This window comes from Embiotoca jacksoni, unplaced genomic scaffold, assembly GCF_022577435.1.
Source record: "Embiotoca jacksoni isolate LCO1_2020_lvr unplaced genomic scaffold, fEmbJac1.0.p SCAF_16, whole genome shotgun sequence".
Classification (NCBI taxonomy): Eukaryota; Metazoa; Chordata; class Actinopteri; family Embiotocidae; genus Embiotoca; species Embiotoca jacksoni.
The window spans coordinates 9,554,302-9,569,174 of record NW_027185296.1 but is presented as its reverse complement, the minus strand read 5'-3'; the positions used below and the strand labels follow the sequence as shown (position 1 = coordinate 9,569,174).

At 40.8% G+C, this 14,873-nt stretch overlaps 1 protein-coding gene across 1 annotated transcript in view; it reads right to left on the bottom strand.

Annotated features, from left to right (window-relative positions):
- The window catches only part of oca2 (oculocutaneous albinism II), a 47,530-nt gene that overhangs the window by 20,842 nt on the left and 11,815 nt on the right, over positions 1-14,873 (bottom strand). Inside the window, exons 9-17 of the mRNA XM_069149963.1 lie at positions 13,966-14,037; positions 13,183-13,248; positions 12,401-12,457; positions 11,059-11,183; positions 10,304-10,442; positions 4,333-4,465; positions 1,737-1,884; positions 1,122-1,179; positions 843-951 (exon numbers count right to left, since the gene is read on the bottom strand). Coding sequence (XP_069006064.1) covers positions 843-951; positions 1,122-1,179; positions 1,737-1,884; positions 4,333-4,465; positions 10,304-10,442; positions 11,059-11,183; positions 12,401-12,457; positions 13,183-13,248; positions 13,966-14,037 — 907 coding nt within the window. The remainder of the gene's footprint in view (positions 1-842; positions 952-1,121; positions 1,180-1,736; positions 1,885-4,332; positions 4,466-10,303; positions 10,443-11,058; positions 11,184-12,400; positions 12,458-13,182; positions 13,249-13,965; positions 14,038-14,873) is intronic.

The following is a 14,873-nucleotide window of genomic DNA, read 5'->3' as shown; positions in this document are numbered from 1 at the left end:
TTAATATAAGCTTCAGGCAAGGCTAAGCAGAGATGAATATACAGACCGAATGGAGGAAAAAAAAAAAAAAAAAATCACACTGTAGAAGAACCAGTGAAAATATGGTAAGAGATTGTCTAAAAATACAAAAGCGTAGGAGACAGTAAACTCCTGATATGGCCTTCTCAGACCAGCAGCTTTAAACCTGCAGACGCAGATAATACATTTGTAGGGTGGAGAGAAAAAGGAATGACAGCTGCGTGTGTACTCACTGGAGGCAGAACTTTCCAAAGATTTGAAAAAGTCAAAAGAGAATTCAACTTTGAAAAAGGAGATTTGCAGTTCAGACAACTTTTCGACTAAGCTTTTAAAAAAGGCTCATCAGCTAAGGGTTACAGGAATTCCTTCCTAAAATGTATGATAGTTTACAAAAATGTAGTGGAGGAAATATATCTTATGTAAAATCAATATAGGAATCGGAATTGAATATTGAGCTTTTAGAGGGTGAACACCTCGCGTAGCTCTAAAATATGGAGGGATTTACATCACCATTCTCTGGGGATTAGCATATCTGCAAACACAGCTGCAACTCTCAAGACAATGCTGCTTATTTTTCCCAAGAAACTTGTATCAATGTTGTAGCTTCACTGGGACACTGTTCATCAATACAGATTTGAAACTCATGAATAGTTGTCACGTGATGGGTCTAGATGCAGCTCCCAAATGGTTGCATTTGCTAGTCAGGCCATTATTTTCACTCATTTATACTGCAAGACCGCAGGAAGCTGTGTTTCATAATTACATGACAGAACTCACAACTAACCAGTACAAACATTGCAATAATGAGACAGTGCTGCGCTCACCGAGATCGAGATGAATGCTGGGAAGGAAGGAGTTGAGAAAGAACATGAAGATCACGACGGCGAGGACGGACACGCACTTCACCAGGAGAACCTTGTCAGTTATTCTGTGCTGTGGAGGAGAAAAACGGATTATTTCTGCATGTGGAAAGGAGGCAAGTCTATCACACAGCTGACAGTTTCTGTCTTAAGTGAACTCGGCCGACTTCATTATTGAGATAACATCATCGCCCCAGTCACAGTGGGAGAGAAATATGTCTGAGGTGAAGTATCCGAGCCTACCTTCTTTTGCAGTTCTTGAATGTTTTGCTCCCAGTTTTTATCCTCCTGAGAAATTTGTCTGTCAGAGAACAGCAAAATATAAATATCACATTAATTTCATTTCTCTGAGGGAGAATAAACCGAAGTGAATCGTGGTGAAACGGTGCCTCTATTAGCGGTTTGTGACTACACACTGAATGTTGAGTGTTGTGTTAGGTATTTCTGTATTTCCCCACTGTTAGATGTTTGTGTTTATGGACTTGCTATTATTGCTGCTCGGGTCTGGAAAGCGTAGCAAAAAGGGATTAAAAAATAACGTATTTCTGGACCTGCACATGTTTTCATCTTCAAATGAAACCAAATTTGTCACGCTTAAAGCCATGACGTTTTACACAGTTAGATAATCTTAAATTAAACTAATCTTCCATTAATTAGCATAAATTATGTCTAATTGCAAAAGTAGCAAAAATAGATACTTAATTCTTTGTGTCATTAAACAGCCTGCACTATATGGGTTGTTATTCAACCAGGAAAAAAACAATAACATCACTTCAAGTGTGTTTCTGTGAGAGCTGATGGAAGCAGTCTCAAGAATGATTGATAATTTTGTTTTGTTTTCAGTGCTTCTCTTTTAACCTTTGGAAGGTCTTCATCATCTTGCGGAGCAGACTTTCCAGGTTGAGGACTTTTTGCATCAAAAGGCACTTCACGGCCGTCTCCTCTCGGCTGGCCGGGTTAATGCGCTGAGCCGTTTGCCTCCAGACCAGGATCTCATGCTTGAGTTCTGGAGGAGCCGGACAAAGAGAAGAAAAAGGGAGAAAGCCACTTGTTAAACACACGGACGACGGACTCATTACAGCGATGAAGCTTATAGTGAGGGTTGCTTGGTAATGGCTCCTACAGCTGAGGCTGAGTGAGAGGATATCATGATGTTTTCGGTCAATATGCATCGTAAGCCCCCACAGAGGGACGAATGCAACCAGACGACGCGTGCATTGACTGCTTAGGAACAGCCAAAGCTGAGACAGAAACACCTCCTGAGGGAGCTGGACCCTTGTGTGAATGTCAGTAGGTGCCATCCTTTTTCTGGGGGGTTGCTAGGTGACCTTAATAGACTGTAACTAGCCCCGGGAAAAAAAAACTTTCCTGTAAGCAAATCTGCACAATTAGCAGCCGTGGCAGGGGTTGGGGCTGATTTAGCCACATGGTAGGCAAGGCTGGCAGGAGAAGCGGAAACTCCACAGGGTAGGATTTACTGATGGGCTATCGGGCCTGCATTGAACGGTCGCCGCGGTGAACAGCGATGGCTTCCTTCAGTCTGCCTGTAGCTGGATGTGACAGTGCAGCTGAAAACAGTCAGTAGTCCTCAAGTCTTAAATGGGAGCGGTGTGGTGACCGCTGGGGAGCTCGGTGGTCTCGGTTTTAATGATCCCCTGCTGACGTTGTCTCAGAGGGGGGACGCTGTGGTGTTGTGGGTAAACACTGATAAGAGGTGACTGCGTTTCCCAGAAGAATTGTTAACAATTTCACACAAATATCCCTGTTTTTTGGGGTGTATTTTTGTTCGCCTATCATCTCCATCCTCGGGGTCTCGTATGCAAAGATCTACAGCAGGACAGAAGACACGGAGGACACAGTCGTTCTCCAAACCAAACACACCCTGTGGTTTATATTCTTATTAAATGAACTCACTCTCCCTCCGGACAGTGTACCAAGCCTCCAAGGAAGGTCGATTCATTTTTTATTCTGTTGCTGGATAATTAAGGAGATACATAAAAGAATGGTGGTGCACCAGATTAGCTGAGTCGTTAACACAATAGCACAATTAGAAAGGAGGGAGGTCCTGCGCTGCTCGTACGCTGATCTCTGGATGAGTGAATCTGTATTTTCACTGCCAGCTCGTCACAGCTAACAGCTGAGCATCGGAGTGAAGAGGTTTTCTGAGATGAGCATGTGGTGTCTGGGACACTGGGTGAATCACCAGACTCTCGAGGAAGGCGCGCCGGTGAAAGAGGCAAAAGGCATTCCACCTCAATTAATGATGTTGGAGTTAGCTGTTAACAGAGCTGTCCGATCTGGGGTACACGGGCCAAAGTTTGGCCCGCACCTTGTTTGTTTTGGCCCACTACAACATTTGACAAGCACGTGCTTCTTTTCCTCATTCTTAAGTGCTGTAAAATCCAAACCAGAATGACTACAAACTGTAAATTTTGTACAGCTAAAAGTACATGATAGGAGTTTTACAGCAATGTGCAGCACAGTGCTGTTCAGCTTCCTAATTAAACTACATTGGTCTCCATCTTATCTATGAGGAATGATGCTATTCTCTCCTTCTTTCCTGCTAATGCTCATGTGCTGTTAGTGTGTCCTACGTCACTGACTTTATGCTGCCAGTAAAGATGAGATTCGAGGCAGTTACACCAATTAAAGGACTATTTTGCTGATTATAGACTATTTATACTACTATTATAAGAGTAGTGTATGCATTATTCTGATATTCTATTTTACATTTAGAATGTTAATTCTCTGTGAAATATATAATTTTTTCATCAAATGTAATTTCACATAACAAAAACATTTCCTTTTGGCCCATGTCTGTCATCCAGATACATTATTGGCCCTTATTTGAGCACTTCTGGTTTATCATCATGAGTCCTTCAATTAAACTAATTTCTGGCCATTAACATTAGATAGCTGTAAACTTAGTCATAAACATGCTCACAAGGAGACCCTCCCTTTTATCAACTAGCAATTCATAATCCAGACATGTTCTGTCTGAGATGACGGAGACTTCTCACTATGTGAATGGAGTACTATGGAAATGATCCTAACACAGAGAGCATGCATCACATATCAGATGTTGAAGTTCGGGGGGTCATAATACAGTTAATTAACTTTTTTATAGGTCAGTGCGTCACCTGAGAAGGTGAGTAGCTTTATTGCAAACGTAGTGTGAGCAAAGATGTTTTTAGGGGTTTAATACACTTCATAATAATAATAAAAAAAAAACATCATAATTGATTTCAGATTGTGCCGCATCCAGGGAACAACTATGATTTACATTTTGGCCCCATGACAACATGATAATCCCTCCCCAATGGCACCATCTAAAAAAGAAAACAGCTTTCATGAGGAAAGGATTTTCTAAAAGACAAATTATGTTTATCAAGATTTTAAAAATATACACAGTAAATCTCAAACATTGTATTTGTGACAAAGCGCTGCTGCTCACCGACTATTTCAATGGACTCTTTGTTGTAAAGTTTTTTGTTCCAGTAGAGCATCCGCAGGAAAGGAAATGAAGTGAGAAGGACGAGGCATATTCCGAGGAACATGTAGCCTGTGAAGGTGGCGAAATCAATCCCCTGTAAGACACATAATTAAAACGTGTTAGCCACACACAGCTTGCACCGGACTTCACTCAGATGTGACAAATTGAGGCTGGATGACAGTTTTGGCAAGAAAAAAAAAAAAGGCACAACTACATGCAGTGATGATCTGAAAACCCACCGTCACAGAGAAAATAAAGTAGTGTGGTCCTCAGAGAAAGCATCCAGTGAGAATAAAGCTCACGTAATACAGATAACTTTTCATTATGTGAGACATAGTTTAGGATAAAAGCTGAACCGTGTGCAATACAGTAATCTAAGTAATTAGAGTTCAGTATGATTAACAAAGAATAGAAGTCTTGAGTACGGTACAGATAAATGGCATTATAGGTAATAAAGGTTTTAAGATTTAAGGGCCACCTGGCAAAATGACAGAGTTAGATAGGGTTTGTTCAGTATGAGGAATAAAGCGCCGCACACTCGGTGTTAGAACTGGTTAATAGTGACCTCTGCAGGATTTCAAGTTACATAAATACAGACACAAAAAGAGCGAGAGAGAGGAGGTGATACAATGAAAGATGTTGCAGGATAAACCAGCAGATTATATTTTCACTCACGACTTCAAATGTCATTAATGAAAGCATGGGATATTAAGTGATGGATTTAATGCACAGGTTCGCTTCGTGTCGCGGAGTTAATTTCGTCTCGATGTCACCTCATTGCCTCACTCGCGCAGCGCACTCTGACTGCTTCTTTATTCATGCGCCCATAGAGACCTGCTCTGTCAGTCTGCAGTGACCTGCAGGGCAGCCGCGTGGGCTGAGGACAGCTGCTTGGGCAAACCTGCAGAAAAACTCTCATAATTTGTGTATAAGTCTGGTGTTTAGCTTCAACCAATGAAACAAGAGTAAAAACTGAAGATTATAATATACTATATCTGTGTTCAGAGTCCACTAAATATCTGTAACATATTTAGAATAGTTCCACAAGATACAAGAGAGTAAAACTGGAAGCTAAGTGTGTGTGTGTGTGTGTGTGTGTGTGTGTGTGTGTGTGTGTGTGTGTGTGTGTGTGTGTGTGTGTGTGTGTGCGTGTGTGTCTGCTGAAAATGTATCTCTGGTTGCGGTCGTAAACTATGATCCTGGTGTGTCCACATTTCAGCCCCAATGTCAACAACTGGTTGGAGGGGATCCATTTGGCAAGGAAAGCCCTTCAATAAAATGATACCAAAAGAGGTGGAGATTTTGTATGCGCCGTGCTACCTAACAAATCAAAGCCAAGGACACTGTGATGAGGGGCAGATTCCCCTGAACACACTTCACAGCTGTGCCATTCTTTCTATCTCTGGATTTCCCCTTGACACAAACAAGCACACGTGCAAACAAACAAGCAGGCGAGCAAAGCGGGCGTGCGCGCGGGCGCAAGCTGTGCTTATCAGAGGCCAGACATGACTGAATGAGTGCGCCGCCGCTGTGTCCCAGCGGTTCTGTCACCTGGGAAATGCAGCCAAGACAAACTGGCCGTGGGAGCCTGGTGTGGCAGGAGCTACTGTACACCGGAGGAGACCACATACCATGTGGGGAGGAGACCACATTTGCTATACCCGCAAAGGCTAAAATGTCACCCGCACCAAGCAGATGCCACACCAAGCAGTTGGGAAAATGTCATGTCTTCTAGAGATGTAGCAGTGTGCCCCTTTGAGTATACAAAGAGTGAAGGTTATGAGAAGAGCCTACAAGTCATTGCCCTTTTCAGACAGCGACAGGCTGCTCTGATAAACTGAGGAAAATCTTCTCACTGCTGTTTTACCGACATCTCTTTTAGTCACAGTCTATACGATAGAAGACAAAATATCATAAGGTGATAAATAAGGAGTGTTTTATCATTTAAATCTGAACACAAACTCAATTAAACCAATAAATATATCATAAAACGCATGTTCTTGTGATGTCCCACAGCAACAATGCGACATTGGGCTATTGCATTTCAATGTAAATAAATTCTATGAATGTCAAACAGTGTTCTGTCACCTCCTGAGCCTGGTTGTCATAAAGGTGTGCACCACAGGTGATGTGCATCATTCACCACTGGAAGAGAGCTGGGCGTACAGTTACATGGTTTCACACATTATTGCATCAGGAGTGACAGTGTCTCCTCCACGAGTTTAATCAGAGACTAATCCCAAAGACAGGGTTCCCAGCGTGCCCGAACATGCCACTTAGAAGACGAGCGCATCACCATGGTGAGTGTGTCGCAGGGAGGTGAAGCTTTAGAAAGGTGTTACTCCAGGGAGGTGTTGGAAATGATTACATGTTGGGAAGGAGGGAAACAGGCTGCTTCTAATGACTGCATGTATACAATCCATGGCACAGTAATTTTATATTTATCGGTAATGACAGCTGTATTTTTGGACAGTGCATGTCCACAGTATGGTGACCAGATGTCCCACTTTATGTGAACTGCACAGCATTTTCATCCCTCGTCTTGCGTCCCACATTTTGATTGGCTGTACTTTTTAAAGACAACACTGCAGGACAGTCTATTCAAATCTTTTCCAAAAGTTGTGAAGACAACAGGGTAGGTTGTTATAATGGGGCTTTGTCAAACTGTGCGCACACGGGTCAAGTGCAGATTAGTCTGTCATCATCTTTGCTGCCAACGGCGAAAATCACAAGAAAGTCACAAGCTATGCAGATTTCTGCAGAATATGATGGAAAACTACCACAAAGAAAAGGAAATGCAGCAACAACAATGACAGGAAAATACTTATAACTGGGTGTAGCTGGTGGAAGAGTTTTTTGCCTTTTTGTCATGTCTCAAATCCACATGGGGAAGAGTATGTTGTGAAGCAACCCAGTACAGAAATGTATGGTTTATAAAGAACAGTTTAAGACACCTCCACATTGGCCATATTTTTTGGATCCGGAAACTATGTCCACTTTTATTTACAGTCTAGGCTTCGGCTACACAAAAGAGTTGAAGAGCGAACCTTTTGCATTAGTTGCCCCTGCCCTCTCTGGTGGAATAACCCCTGCTGGCTGATAAAAAAAAAAAAAAAAACACATTGTTGAACAATGGGCTACTTGGGATTTTTACTGGGATTTTTATTGCATACAGACATGCAACTCATTCCAATTCTGCAAGTTTAAGGGTTTTCATCAGTGGGCCAAGAGGCTCAATCCCCTTCATTTGACAATAGATAATGACTTTGCAAACATTTAAATAAAAATGTTTGAGATTGTTACTGTAAAAAAGGTCTACATTTGAAGTCAAACCAAACAAACATTTGATTGAGGAGACTGCCGAAGCAACAGTCCGTCACGCTGAGCAGCTGCCTTGAAATAAGACAGAGTAACAGTTTCTTCTCCCACTGTTTTGACATTTTTAATTCCTGTGATTTATGACGGTTGCAGCAAAAATAAGAATTGGTTCCACTGGCTCTACATCTCCATTCATCACCTGCACATCAGCGTAAATAAGGGTCAGTGCTCATGACTGTATAAATACACACAGAGATTGTGCTGAACAAAGATCGCAAATGTACAAGCCAACAAACACAGATGATTACATTTTCTCACAGAGCCCATTTTTAACATGCAGGCAAATGTCTCCACGTACTCTGTAAATGTGTATGTACTATAAATGCTGTATTGGGCCGTGAATGCCCCGGGTTGTCTGAGGAATTTGAAGGCCTTACAAAAAAGCTTTTCAACAGGACATCACACTGCCAGTAAACTGTTAATGGGCACACAAAGTGCACACATTTATATTTCTGTAGGATCTTTGATTCACCTTATTGTTATTGTCTAAGTATTTTGAAGTTCTTTACGAATATGATGTGCTGGGTTGCCAATGTTACTGCACTTTGCACCGATACTTATCTTTTAATAACAGGGAAATAATCTCAAGAAAGGAGAGAGAATTATTACATGGTCAAGTACCAATTTTAAAACGTCATGAGTGCATATGAAACGTTTCGAAAACCAACTGTAAAAACATCAAAATACAATCTGTTCATGCTATAAAAACCGGGCTGTTTTTCTTGGTCATTAAGATCTCACCTGCCGACTGTGGTATTGGAAATGTTTGAGGTCCATTTATAAAAAAAAACAATTGATATAAACAAAGCAACTAAATGAAATTTGTTAACTGACGCGCCAGCTAAGTGTTGTACAATGTTATGTCATATGAAGATATTAATTGCATATGTTTGCTGGTATGTTAAAGGGGCAGTAATTCAATTTCGACCACTTGGGGGCAGAAAGATATATCCGTCCGTCTGTCCGTACATCCTGTTCTCATGAACATGATATCTCAAGAACGCCGTCAGGGAATTTGGTAAAACTTGGCAAAAAACATTCTCTTCATACTAAGGATGAACTAATGAAATTTTGAGTGGAAAAGGTCAAAGGTCAAGATCACATTCACATGAACATGATATCTCATGAACGCCTAGATGGAATTTCCTCAAATGTGGCACAATCATTCATTTGGCCTCGAGGATGGTTTGGTAGACAACGTTTTAAGTCACTGTGACCTCATGTTCCACCTCATCTGTCCGTCCAGTTCTTGTGAACACAATATATCTAGAACGCCTTGAGGGAATTTGCTTGAATTTAGCCAAACCAACGATGACCTGGTAAGATTCTGGTGTTCAAAGGTCAAAGGTCACTGTAACGTCACATTAACCCACACCTGTGAACGAAAGTTTTTCAGAATGCCTTGAAGGAATTTCTTCAAATTTGTCACGAATGTTCACTTTGGCTCAGCAATGAACTGTTTGGATTTTGGGGTTCAAAGGTCAAGGTCACTGTGAGTTTAATATCTACGTGTGTTTGGACAGATATACATGCACACAACAACTTGAGTGGTTATCGGAAGCAGACAAACACTAAGCAGTAATTCTAGTCTTTATCTTGCTCTTCTGACTCACATGCAAATCAAATGCTACAACCAGAATTTACATTTAGCACCATGGTGTCCTCTTTATTGCCACCTGACAAATGTAACTCCAAACAAACCTCGATGAGCAAAGAGAAGGTGAAAGCTCCCTAAATTTCTGGCAGCAACACAGTCCCTTTCAGGTAAATATCAAAATATTTCTTATTGGAGCTGTGAAGTGGTGCTGCTGTCCCTATATGTCACATCAGAGTTGCTTGGAATAATAACTGTCAGGCCTGTTTATCCCTGTGTTTATTAATGCCTAAAAGCCTCATCATACCATGAGGAGCATTTCAAAACAGTTAGTTGAACATATTATGGATTAAGGAGTGAAGTGCCAACCATGCTCACAAAGCTCTTCATCTGTACATGTTGATTATGTACTGTACTGATGTACAAACTTAGACAAACACTGACACTGAGTGCTTTGGGGCGGGGGCAATTCCTTTCTCATATACAGTATAATTTTTCTTGAACACAATCCTTCCCTTCACAGAGACCAAGGGTAAAGCTCATCAATACAAACACAATAACTCAGGAAGAAAAGTCTTGAGAATTCATCTTTTGATCAGAGCGCTGACCTTACTGACTATTTCAAAGTCTCCTCACAACAATTAAGCTACAGAGTCCATGAATCTAACAAATACTGCTGCCATTGTCGACAAAAAAGATACATAAAGTGCAAGAGGCAGCAGCCATGACAAGCACCTGAGGGATGTTTAGACTGAATCCACGAATGCTCCTTAGTGTGTCATTCACATGTCAGTACTGAACCATCTGTAACAGCTGAAACAGAAATGTCCTCTTTACTTTGTTACATTCAAAGTTGTGAGGCACATTGTGTTTGTTTCACTCAGCGTTTGGTTCATGTGTCAGGTTACATCGAGCTGCATGTTAGAGCATGTTTAAGCAGAGAGCTGTAAAAGTGCTTACTTCTCTGCGCAGGTGCTGATTTGATACTATAATCACGTTGGGTGGATCTCCGACAGCTGTGGCGGCCCCTCCAATGTTGGTGAAGATTACTTCTGCAATCAGGACATGTCTGGGGTCTAGATTAAGCACCTCACACAACCTGCGAAATCAGATAGAGACAGAAAAGCCCTTTAGCGCCGATTAGATTGCAACAGGAGGCAGAAATAAATACAGCATTACAGTAAACTGAAGCTTTCCTGTACTGGTTCTGTTTTAAGGATGTAATGTGTGTTTGCCTGGACAGGAATTCATTCATCTCTGCAGCATGATCAGCAGCCTCGTTTATAATCATCGCATACTCACAAAACGAGGCTTGAAAGAGGCGTACGCTGCTCTCCACGCAAAAGTTGGAGTTCATAAAAACTTGACGGGAAAATCTGCCCACCTGTAAGCGAAGTCTGACCCATGCGTTAGCAGGTTTGGCAGACAGATGGTGAGGTAGTAAATTGAAGGCAGATTGTACAAATTAAATGTGAGATGCATGATATGAGGCTGATCTACGTGTGCATATTTTCACGTGATTTATAAAGGTAACATTGTGTTCAGGTGCGCGTGCACACGGTTTTATAAATCTGAATATTTATGTGCATACACCATTTTCTGTGTTTGTGAGCACATAATCTTTTAGTATAAATCCTAGCCAATGTTTTATAAATGAGGCCCCGGGTATGTCAGGCGCAGTGGAAGATTTTTTTCTATCTGTTCCTATACTGTACCTTATGGTGACAGGCGTGAAAAGCATCATCGTGGTCACGTTGTCCAGAAAAGCAGATAAAATGGCAGCGATGAGACACAGGATGATGATCATGGGCCACACTCTTCCTCTGGATAATTGGTAAGCCTTCAGAGGGAAGAAATACAATGATGAGACAAGGTCGAAGGCAATTACTAAACCATTTAGATGATGTCAGAAAGGATTTTAAAACCCAAAGCAAATGAGTCAAAGTCATCGTTAAGCGGCGTTGCTGAGGAACAGTTCGGACGCTGTAAAGATGTGTTTGAGGCTTTTAGAGCATCGTGATGTCATGTTTAAACTGAAAAATGTACACTTGAATGGAGAATTTGCCATTATGAGTGGTACTTTAAAAATACATTAGGTCCTGTACTCAGATAAAAAAAAAAAAAAAAGAAGCAAGAACTGCACCCAGAATCCCACACAAACCCTATCTTTCTCAAGCTGCAAGTCTTTAATGGTAATACAGCCATCCTCACCCCTGGGAAGGGCTCAGGATGGACACCTTTTGTATGTAATAGTACAATGAGCGCGAGCTTCAGGCTCCTCTCTGAGAAGGTGTTTTGATTTGAAGTGCCTGCCCTCATCCAACTCACACTTAAAATTCATGAGCCTGCATGATCCCTCTGCTTCCAGGTCTGAATATCTTCCTAACAATGACATTTGCCCTCCTTCAGCGTATACAGCGAAGATTCAGGATTGAGCAGCACAAGGTGTTTTCTGATGGTGGGAAGCCTTGACCTTCTTTTGAAAAGAGAAAATTAAGGTCTTATCCTCCATAGTAGAGCAACAGACTCATTTGAAAATGCGTATTCCTGTATTGTAGGATAGATGTGCGACTGTAGCACCAGAAAATTGTACTTCAAAGTGCTGAAATGTACCAACATACAGTGCAACTGTATGTTCTTTTTGTGCTGTGCAGTAAAAACATATTTTTCTTCTTAAAACATGGACTTAAAAAAAATTCACCTGATTTCAAAGACCTCAGTTTCTTAACTCCATGACAAAATAAAACTGTCATTCTTGAAAGCATGTTACTGCTATATGTTTGGGTCAGGATGTAGAGGTAGACATCAAAACCTGTTAGGCCATCTGACCTTACAAAGGTCTTCCTAAGTCTTCATCATGTCAGATAAGTCAAAATCAAAACTGCAGGCAGTTGTCATGTATCACCGCTAATTTCAGAAATAGCTCAATTTCTGGAGACAACTCACAAGTAGGCAGCTACTTTCATAGACTTGTCATTCAGTACTCAACATTGACAAAGGTAAACATGCCAATAGTTGTTAATGTCAATAGTGGAATTATTATAAATTATTACTCACCTTCACAGCACAATAATCAAAGAAGCCAGTTTCTGAAAAAATGGCCACCATCACCATCTGTAACAAAAAAATAGGTTCTGAAACTGGTTGTGAAACTAAGAAAAATTTAATTCCCATTATAGTAACAAGATTATGTGTCACCCTGATATTTCAAAAATTGCCACCACAGATGACAAGATGGGGCTCAGATAAGAGAAGGGGGTCATTATCAATTTCTAAATGTGCACTTTATTTTCATATCCAACAAGGTATGACCGCAAAAGAAAATGGTTTTGCTTGGGGACAACTTAAAACTGAATATTAAACTTGTACAAAAACCTAACATTAGGTCTTTGAATGAAGTGTACTGCTGAATATAGAAATACACCGTTTGGGCAGCTGTTGTCAGTGGACGTTTACCATCTGCAGTCATTGAGCAGCATCACTGATCTAGCAGAATTATCTTTAATGCCCATGATGTAATCTGCTATAACGCTATAATTTGTAAGAAATGACTGATTTGAAATAAGTTCTCTCTGTTTCTAACATTCATAGAAACCTCTCAAACACGCTCTTCAACTTGGTACCAAATACGACATGTTTGTTTCCATGGAGACAGGATTTTTATAGCGTCTCCATGACTCCACAGAAACAGATTTACCTCTATCAGTCACTCAGAGGACTGACAGAAAGGGCACGGAGTGAAGTTAAGTTGTAAAAACATTCAGGAATATTACATCAAGATTTTTTTGTGTTGTGAGATTTGTAAATAAACATGTGAAGAATGTCTCTGACTTTCTCACCATGCCAAACAGAAGAGCCAGCGTCTCGTAGTCGATCCACTCCACCACGTTGGCCAGACTGGGACGCTGTGGGAGACACAAACACAATCATTAGATTTGGCAGAGATTTATGAACAGTTATCAGATCTGTGAAGGGAAATATATATATAATATATTAGCATCAGATACACTAATAGCTGACATCATGCAGAGTTATAACTCCTTGTTCCAGACCCTGGCATTGGGTGATTTACATCTTTTTGCACAGATGACTTTACTTGCTGCAGCAGGAAAAGCAGGTGCAACCTGCAAAACTAAAACTGCTCTGTTCCTAAAGTGACCCAGCGAGTCACAAAGGCCTAGTACTCTCCAACTGGAGTCCATAATTAATGGTAGTCATTACACCTGTGCTTGCTCCACCTGCAGAAGCTGCAACTTCGAAAAACCCTTTTTTTTAAGTTTAAGTAACTGATCAAATAATTTCCTCTGTTATCAAAAATAAAGTCAACTGGCCTAATCGACATGTCAGCTGTGTTGCATCTCACATTAAAACACTTTGTAACTGTTTCTACACAAGTTACTTGTGGTGGAAACACCTGCTTGGTACAGACTGGAATAGTTTATGGTATAAAAAAAAAAAACCTATAACATATTTGCTTACAGTTAGGATGTGTAGCTATTGAGCTCGGAAACCAACTTCCTGTTGTTGCCTAAAACTTATATTTGGACAAAAAAGCAGTTTGGATAAGTGAAGCAGTTGCAGGCATCACACCTCGCTAGAATAGAAGAGTAAAAGAGACTTACATCACCAATGATAGCCAGAGCAGCTAAGGCTGCTAAAGATCCCAGCATGGCAGCCAGAGTGCGGTGCACAATCTGAAAATTCAAACGATACACAATAAACATTTTATTGAATGTTTCTGAAACAAAGTAAACAACAGTATTTATGTTGTTTACCTAAATATAGAGACAAGACATCCAACACTCATCACCCTGGCAATCCAACCTTTTAAACATGCACACTCATAATCAACTACTCTTAGGTCAAAATGACCTTTGGTTAATTCACATCAGGGAATTAACATTATAGTTAAGCTAATGTCATATACTCCATAATCACTGTAATTTGAGAGAAATCCTTATCTAATATTTCCCAAAAACTGTCTGATTTGCAGCAGCAGGAACATGAAATGAAAATGAAATGAAGAAAGTCAAGGAGATATTACACATGAATCCACAATGCTGTTGAGAGTCGCCCTCCTCCAGCGGGCCCCATCACCACACTCATGTATGACACATCTCATTATTAACATTTGAGGCCTGTGATAAGCATGGATGTGTTATCAGCCACAGAGCTGCTCTTCTAACATTACTGCCAACGCAATAAACTGCAGGGAAGTAGGTCACTTTAACCCTCCTGTTGTCCTTGGGTCAAAATGACCCGCAGCTGTGTTCAACCAAGTTCTATTTTATTTTCATATTTTTTTTGCATCATTGGTGACAAGGAGGCTGTGAGGGTTTCTTTAAAGAATGATCACCAATGATCCCAAAAAATATAAAAAATATAGAAATAAAATAGAACTTGGTTGAACACAGCTGCGGGTCATTTTGACCCGAGGACAACACGAGGGATAAGTACATCTGTAAATACTGCTCCCGATGAAGGAAGAATCTGCAAATGTTACGTTGTAAAATTACAAACATTGTGAGGA